The 9166-nt window shown below is 43.2% G+C and overlaps 1 protein-coding gene across 1 annotated transcript; it reads left to right on the top strand.

Moving 5' to 3' along the window:
- The first annotated feature begins 3874 nt into the window (after positions 1-3874).
- On the top strand, positions 3875-6751 carry LOC129865552 (H/ACA ribonucleoprotein complex subunit 3). The gene is made up of 2 exons (XM_055938427.1): positions 3875-4094; positions 6093-6751. Exons 1-2 carry the CDS (start codon positions 4041-4043, stop codon positions 6231-6233), a joined length of 195 nt encoding a protein of 64 aa, XP_055794402.1. The 5' UTR covers positions 3875-4040; the 3' UTR covers positions 6234-6751.
- The last annotated feature ends 2415 nt before the right edge of the window (positions 6752-9166 follow it).

The raw sequence follows: 9166 nt of genomic DNA, 5'->3' as shown, positions 1-9166 counted from the left end.
TCGTTGTGCCGCGAGGTATTGCTCTATCTGAATTTTTGAAACCAGGTTTGATGTTTATTTGAGCAATATGAGATGGAAGTTCCATGCAGTAAGAGCTCTATAAAATACTGTACGTTTTCTTGAATTTGTTCTGGATTTGGGGACTATGAAAAGACCCCTGGTGGCATAAGTGTGTGTCAGAGCTGTGTGTAAGTTGACTATGCAAACAATTTGGGATTTTCAACACAATGTTTCTTTTGAAAAGAAGTGATGCAGTCAGTCTACCCTCTGTAAGGAAACTTATACATGGAATACGGAGGAGGAAGGGAGGGAAAAAGAGAGGCAGATGAGGTCTAAGAGAGAGAGAGGAAGGAAGAGGGTGAGCTTGAGTTGGTTAAAAATGGTGGGAAAAGGGGAGATGGTTTGTTAAAGAAGAATGGTAGAAAGTGTAAGCGGAGTGAGTTGAAGACAGGAAAGGAATTGGAAGTGAATGAGGGCGAAGTATTGGAGGTCAAATTGTATTTGTCACATGCACCAAATACAACCTTACAGTGAAATGCTTACTTACAAGCCCTTAACCAACAATGCAGTAAAAAACAAAATGTTAAGGAAAAAATAGACGTAACTAATAATAATAATAACATAAAAGTAACTAATAAAATAAAAGTAACTAATAATTAAAGAGCAGCAGTAAAATAACAGTATCGAGGCTATATACAGGGGGTACCGGTACAGAGTCAATGTGCGGGGACACCGGTTAGTCAAGGTAATTGAGGTAATATGTAAATGTAGGTACAGTTAAAGTGACTGCATAGATAATAAACAGAGAGTAGCAGCAGCATAAAAGAGGGAGAAGGGCAATGCAAATAGTTTGGTAAGCTATTTGATTAGCTGTTCAGGAGTCTTATGGTTTTGGGGTAGAAGCTGTTAAGAAGCATTTTGGACCTAGACTTGGCACTCCGGGTACCGCTTGCTGTGCGGTAGCAGAGAGAACAGTCTATGACTAGGGGGGCTGGAGTCTTTGACATTTTTTAGGGCCTTTCTCTGACACTGTCTGATTTAGAGGTCCTGGATGGCAGGAAGCTTGGCCCCAGTGATGTACTGGGCCGTACGCACTACCCTCTGTAGTGCCTTGTAGTCGGCGGCCAAGCAGTTGCCATACCAGGCAGTGATGCAACTAGTCAGGATGCTCTTGATGGTGCAGCTGTAGAACTTTTTGAGGATCTGAGGACCCATGCCAAATCTTTTTAGGCTTTGTCGTGCCCTCTTCACGACTGTCTTGGTGTGTTTGGACCATGATAGTTTGTTGGTGATGTGGACACCAAGGAACTTGAAGCTTTCAACCTGCTCCACTACGTTGATGAGAATGGGGGCGTGTTCTGTCTTCCTTTTCCTGTTGTCCACAATCGTCACCTTTGTCTTGATCACGTTGAGGGAGAGGTTGTTGTCCTGGCACCTCACGGCCAGGTCTCTGACCTCCTCCCTATAGGCTGTCTCATCGTTGTCGGTGATCAGGCCTACCACGGTGGGGTTGGAGTCGTGCCTGGCCATGCAGTCATGAGTGAACAGGGAGTACAGGAGGGGACTGAGCACGCACCCGAGGGGCCCCCATGTTGAGGATCAGCGTGGCGGATGTTTTTGTTACCTACCCTTACCACCTGGGGGCGGACTGTCAGGAAGTCCAGGATCCAGTTGCAGAAGGAGGTGTTTAGCCAAGGTCCTTAGCTTAATGATGAGCTTTGAGGGCACTATGGTGTTGAACGCTAAGCTGTAGTCAATGAATAGCATTCTCACATAGGTGTTCCTTTTGTCCAGGTGGGAAAGGGCACTGTGGAGTGCAATAAAGATTGCATCATCTGTGGATCTGTTGGGGTGGTATGCAAATTGGAGTGGGTCTAGGGTTTCTGAGATAATGTTGTTGATGTTGATGTGAGCCAAGACCGGCCTTTCAAAGCACTTGGCTATACATGGCTACAGACATGAGTGCTACGGGTCGGTAGTCATTTAGGCAGGTTTCCTTAGTGTTCTTGGGCATAGGGACTATGGTGGTCTGCTTGAAATGTGATTGTATTACAGACTCAGTCAGGGACAGGTTGAAACTCTCAGTGAAGACACTTGCCAGTTGGTCAGCGCATGCTTGGAGTACACGTCATGGTAATCCGTCTGGCCCTGCGGCCTTGTGAATGTTGCCCTGTTTAAAGGTCTTACTCACATTGGCTACGGAGACCGTGATCACACAGTCGTCTGGAACAGCTGATGCTCTCATGCATGTTTCAGTGTTACTTGCCTCGAAGCGTGCATAGAAGTAATTTAGCTCGTGTCACTGGGCAGCTTGCGGCTGTACTTCCCTTTGTTGTCTGTAATAGTTTGCAAGCCCTGCCCCATTTGACGAGCGTTGTAGCCGGTGTAGTATGATTCAATATTAGTCCTGTATTTACGCTTTGCCTGTTTGATGGTTCGTTGGAGGGCATAGCGGTATTTCTTATAAGCTTCCTGCTCCTTGAAAGCGGCAGCTCTACTCTTTAGCTCATTGCAAATGTTGCCTGTAATCCATGGCTTCTGGTAGCGGAATGTAAGTACGGTCACTGTGGGGATGACATCATCAATGCACTTATTGATGAAGCCAGTGACTGATGTGATGTACTCCTCAATGCCCTTGGAAGAATCCCGGAACATATTCCAATTTGTGCTAACAAAACAGTCCTGTAGCTTAGCATCTGCTTCATCTGACCACTCTTTGAAGGACCAAGTCTCTGGTATTTCCTGCTTTAGTTTTCGCTTGTAAGCAGGAATCAGGAGGATAGATTTATGGTCAGATTTGCCAAATGGAGGGCTTTGTACGCTTCTCTGTGTGTGGAGTAAAGGTGGTCTTGAGTTTATTTTTCTACATTTAATGTGCTGATAGAAATGAGGTAAAAGGGATTTAAGTTTCCCTGCATTAAAGTCCCCGGCCACTAGGAGCGCCGCCTCTTAATGAGCCTTTTCCTGTTTGCTTATGGCCGTATACAGCTCATTGAGTGCGGTCCTAGTGCCAGAAAAACAGGAGTCATTGTCTGTTCTTTTGAGTTTTGATTTTGAGTCTTTGCCCGACAAAGTGATGTTAGGATATATAAGTTATCCTGTAGCTTTTGTGCCAAAAAAACATTACCTTGTTTCAGGTGTCAAACTTAAGGGCATGTGGCAGCAGTGTGTAGGAGGGAGGTTCCTAGGTGTGAGAAGTGTGCAGAGGGCATGAAACAAAGTATGGGTATGTGTAAATTGTAGGGGTGCCCATGGGGATGAGGATCAGAACTGTCCTGTGCGAGAGAGGCAGGTTGAAGTTTCCCGGGTTAGAGTAGTGCAGAAGTCATATGCTGAGGCAGTGAAGAAAATAGAGAAAGATGGGTAAAGGTGGAGGGATCCTGAGAGGAGTGGTATGAGTAGGGATAAACCAACAAGTGATATGTTTCAGTAAGATTGGACTTTTGGCATTTATAGCAATGGTTATCAACTGTACTGCAAGGATCCATAAGTCGCAGAAAATCGAGGTTGTGGTGGTAGCTGCAGAAAGGTATTTGGGTGTCTCGAGACTTGACATCAGATGAGTTACATTTTTTGTTATATTTTTACCTATCTATTTTTTACTTGACACCTATTTTCCTTAACACTGTGTTGTTGGTTAAGGGCTTGTAAGTAAGCATTTCACTGTAAAGTCTAAACCTGTTGTATTCGGCGCATGTGACAAAGTATGGTATTGTTTTTATTATTATAAATAAAGTGGTGTTAGATGGTAGGGTATTTGTTGTATTTATTTTTTCAAGCAAAGGAGTTATACTCCAGTCTAGTAGGTGGCGGTAATGCAACATTTATTGGATGCCAACTAAACCTCATCCAATAAGAAAAAAAACGATTAGGTTTGTGCAAGAGGCACTTTTCCCCCCTCACGTATATCCGCTTTCTACACTCGGAGGAAAAATAGCACGTGGAGCGCTGAACGAAACAATTAGAGGCACATTTTCTGTAAAATAAAAGTTAACAAGTCCACTTATTTATAACTTACAAAGCACAAGTTATTCGACACGATGTTTCTGCAGTTCTACTTGAACGAGAATGGGGAGAGAGTTTACACTCTGAAGGTAGGTTTAGCTAGCTAACAACTAATTATTCAACATCATATTCAATGATGTTGTAACGTTATAGAATCGTGTCCACTCTATGCACATAAATATTACGTCTGTCTTCTGCATTGTAAGAACAGTTTAGCGGAGTGCGTTAATGCATTGTGTTTTTTAGGGAGGTAGGCTAGTTGTGTATCGAAAATAACGCTACCACAATATATCTTAGGGCTTCACCCTAAGAAAAAAACGTTTCATTTAACAAAGCCATGTATTTACTGTATAGAAACTCTACTTGACATATGTGAAATGTGGATGGATTCAGCTGTTTATTTGATAGCGAAGCACACATTTCACTGTACGTCTGGTAGAGAGTTGCAATATATTATATATATGCCCTTTTTTGACTGGAAACTTTTGGGAGTGAAGTTGGCTATATTGTGGTATGGGTTATTTGCAGAGGGAGTCCAACCAATACAAAGACTCCCGATGTTGTGTCCCAAAACTAAGCGGTAGGCAGTCAAGTAGGGCGACAGGTGAACCACTATCTGGGTTAGAGACCTCTAACGCTCAGATTCAATCTCCTATTCACCAGCTCTGCAAGCATTGTCAAAATACGTTCGTTGATCATATGGAGTTTTGCTGAGAAACTATGCTCATGTATTCATGTTAAAGCCAATATGTACTGCCCAAAACATATACAAACAACCCCCCAAAAATGCATTTTCCGCATCTTACAAGCCACGCACAGGTCGAAAACAGATCCGGTACATACTGGCCGTAACAGGAGTAAATTTAAGCTAGTATTTGGTGACAAGCAAACATATTTTGAAATAAACGTTATAACGCTTTGCAGAGCTGGTGAATGGGAGTTCCAATCGCAGTTTTTGCAGATTAGCCTAGCGGTAAGACCATTGGGCCCATAGAAATATAATTCATTCTATTTCTCTGGCTGGGCAAGTAACTAAAAGGTCGCTAGTTCAAATCCCAGAGGCGGTAAGGTGAAAAATCTGTTTCTGTGCCCTTGAGCAAGGCACTTAACCCCTAAGTGCTCCTTGGTCGCCATTGATAATGTCAGACGCTGGTTGTGAACTGAACCAGTACCCGGGCTTGAGGAGACTGATGCCCAGTACCCTTAAATTCAAAGTCCCATTAACTAGCTCTGCAAATGTTTTAATGTCCACATACGTTTGGGCTTTAACCAAAATATGGAGTTCAGCAGAGCCGCTATCTTCATTGCTGCAGTTACGCAGGGTATGTACTTTCAAAACATGTCTCAATAAAATTAATGATACTTTCGGGATACAGTACTGTAGCTGGATCAGCTGACTTGTGCGTGGCAGTAATGAGTGATTTTTTTTATTGCCAGAGCTGAATGTAGATAATTTGCATCCGCGCTTGGTCATAAACGATACATTTTTATTTAGACCATTTTTCGAAGCACATACCATGCGTAACTGCAGTAATGATGATAGTTGCTGTGCGAAGCTCCATATTTTGGTGAGTGCCGAACATATTTTGACGTTATATGTTTACGGAGCTGGTTAATAGGACTTTGTATTGAAGGATCCTGTGCATCAGAGGAGATCTCGTCTCCTCGAGCACAGGTACTGGTTAGGCTGTGAACCCACTCTCCGAAGGTCTCTGAGTTGGGATATGCAAAAAACACGTTAATACAAACTTGTACATGTGTGAAATAGGACAAATATAAACACCCACCTAATTATTACTTGTATATGGTGTTATTCTTATTGTAGCTAGTTCCTGATTGTATCTGTGTACTTAGGTCCTGCTTAGATGGCATCTCTAAACATCAACTAATGATGCAATTCATAACCTTCTCAGATGTGGTCCACGTATTCAAACTTTACATCAAATTTTTTTCCTGGTCCTACAGCTTCTGTAGAAATTGGGCCTGTCCAACCCTGTAACGTTGTGACAAGCTATACTCAGCTACTTGTTCATGCTATCTCTTTTCTTGTCATACGTTTCTCCTCTCGTCACCCTGTGACCAAACAGAAGGTGGATCTATTGGGCCAGCCCACCAGCTCTGCCCATCCCGCTCGCTTCTCGCCCGACGACAAGTTCTCCCGGCACCGGGTAACCCTGAAGAAACGCTTCGGCCTCCTCCTCACCCAGCAGCCCAGACCAGTTCTGTGATTGAAGCATGGATGACAACTATTGTGCCTGATTCACCCTCCAGGGCTGACCCGAACCGTAGACCTACTGCGTCAGCTTGGATATTTTCTTTGTACGTTGTCCTTTCTAGCATGGTTACAGCTAAACAGTACAGCTCAGCATGGCCCTAAAGTGTGATTCAGGCTTTGATTTATCATCAATTGATTTAAGAGGCTCGCTGCATAATTGTTTGAGACGTATGGGCCCAGAGGATGTATGTCTAGGGGCTAGCCTGAGAAATCTGCTTATGAAAATCTCAGGCTGGCTCCTATATAGGCTATTTGCCCTGCCAGAATGTAATTTTTAAATTTAGTTTTTATTTCTGTGTGTATACAGAACACATCATTTTGGACATGAAGTGCTTTATGTGATTCTCCTAATCCATATGAATGTGGTTTCAGAGCTGTCAAAATCAGCTGTTCAATTAACATGTACTAGTGTCAATATTTTTCTGAAGATATTTGTTTTGGAGATGGAGAATAAATTAAATGTGAGAACTACTCTTGTACGTGTACTGAAATGTAGTTGGATAAACGTATAGGACAGAGAGGTGCCATGGGGCTGTGAGGTTGCTTAGCCAGAGATTTGTAGATATTGAATATATTTTTACCATATTTTTCTATCAACTTTTTGTTAGCTAATTACATTTTGATTGTGTATATATTATAATCTCCAGCAGATCCGCTTGCTTACAGCTGCACTAGGGTCGGACAGGCTTCCTGTGTAGATTAAGACACCCCGGAGCTGGCGCCAGACTCAGAATTGTACCTCAATCCTGGGGTGAGAAACGCATTGTACTCCTAATTGTTCCATCATCCCAACTGTTACACAGAGAAGATTGAACGACTGCTATTATTAATTAAACTAGCAGTTGTTCAATCTTCTCGTTGTAAAATGTGGGATAATTAGGATTACAATGCATTTCTCAGCCCTGGATTGAGGCATGTTTTCCCGAGACATCTCACGCCAGCTCCATGGTGTCTTAAAGGCACGGCATGGTCAATCCGACCGTCAGCATTTGCTGCAGCATTTCCGGTGATACAGCCTCTGTGGAAGTCGGGGTGTTCATACTTCTTGCGCTTCGGAGAGCTGTTGTAAAATAAGTGAGTTTGTGTTTATACAGGACTTCCCGTCCACCTGTAGCCAACCAATCATGTTAATGCGGAGCTCTACAGAGACCTCTACATTGTTACCAGATTTGGGATTACACCCTTCATACGGAGCCACGGAACACATTTTCGGATCAAGCACGAATTGGCTTTTAATCTACACAGGAAGCCTATCTGACCCTAGTGCAGCTGTAAATAAGCAGGTCGGATCTGCTAGCTAGTATATACAGTGCATTCGGAAAGTATCAGACCCCTTGACTTTTTCCACATTTTGTTACGTCACATCCTTATTCTAAAATTTCTTAAATTGTTTCCCCCCCCTAATTACACACAATACTGATGACAAAGCAAAAACAGGTTTTTAGAAATAAAAAACAGATACCTTATTACATAAATATTCAGACCCTTTGCTACGAGGCTCGAAATTGAGCTCAGGTGCATCCTGTTTCTATTGATTTTCCTTCAGCCACCTATGATAAATTCAATTGATTTGACATGATTTGGATGTGCAAGGCACACATCTGTCTATATAAGGTCCCACAGTTGACAGTGCACATCAGAGCAAAAACCAAGCCATGAGGTCAAAAGAATTGTCCATGAACACAGTGGCTTCATTCTTAATTGGATGAAGTTGGGAACCACCAAGACACTTCCTAGAGCTGGCCAAACTGAGCAATCGGGGGAGAAGGGCCTTGGTCAGGGAGGTGACCGAATACCTCTATGGAGATGGGAGAACCTTCCAGTAGGACAACCATCTCTGCAGCATTCCACCAATCAGGCCTTTAGGGTAGAGTGGTCAGACAGAAGCCTTTCCCCAGTAAAGGGCACATAATAGCCTTCTTGGAGTTTGCCAAAAGGCACCTAAAGACACTCGGATCATGAGAAACAAGATTCTCTGGTCTGATGAAACCAAGATTGAACTCTTTGGTGTGATTGCCAAGTGTCACATCTGGAAGAAACCTGGCACCATCACAAAGGTGAGGCATGGTGGTGCAGCATCATGCCGTGGGGATGTTTTTCAGCGGTAGGGACTGGAAGCCTAGTCAGGATCGAGGGAAAGATGAACGGCCAAGTACAGAGAGATCCTTGATGATAACCTGCTCCAGAGCACTTCGGACCTCAAACTGGGGTGACGGTTCATCTTCCAACAGGACAGCACACAGCCAAGACAATGCAGTAGTGACTTAGGGACAAGTCTCTGAATGTCCTTGAGTGGCCCAGCCACGATCGAACATATCTGGAGAGACCTGAAAATAGCTGTGCAGTGACACTCCCCATCCAACCTGACAAGAGTTTGAGAGGATCTGCAGAGAAGAATGGGAGAAACTCCCCAAATATAGGTAGCTAAACTTGTAGTGCCATACCCAAGAACACTTGAGGCTGTAATTGCTGCCAAAGGTGCTTCAACAAAGTACTGCTTTAAGTCTGAATAATTATGTAAATGTTATATTTTTGAATAGTGCACGATGTAGGTAATTGGGTGCAATTTCTATCACATTGTCTCCTGCTTTTGTCTCTGTCTTGGGCCTGTGTGCATGTCACCTGCCTCTTGCAATGCTAGTGAACTCATGAAAATAGGAGAGGTGAAAGTGGGCCTGATCAAAAGTAGTACACTAATAAAGGGAATGGGGTGCCATTTGGGACACCAACTTGGAGGTATTTTATTCTGCTAAATGCTTGTCTTTGATCTTAATGTATTGACTTTATTGTGCAGGGATGGATTCTACAGTGTGATATTGTTTTTCCTCCAATATTTTGCTTGTACATAAACAACGTCCCAAGTTGTATCTTTTCATTAGATTAATA

Source organism: Salvelinus fontinalis, chromosome 11 (assembly GCF_029448725.1).
Source record: "Salvelinus fontinalis isolate EN_2023a chromosome 11, ASM2944872v1, whole genome shotgun sequence".
Classification (NCBI taxonomy): domain Eukaryota; kingdom Metazoa; phylum Chordata; class Actinopteri; order Salmoniformes; family Salmonidae; genus Salvelinus; species Salvelinus fontinalis.
Note: the sequence above shows the minus strand (reverse complement) of the source record. Positions and strands in the feature narration are given on the sequence as shown.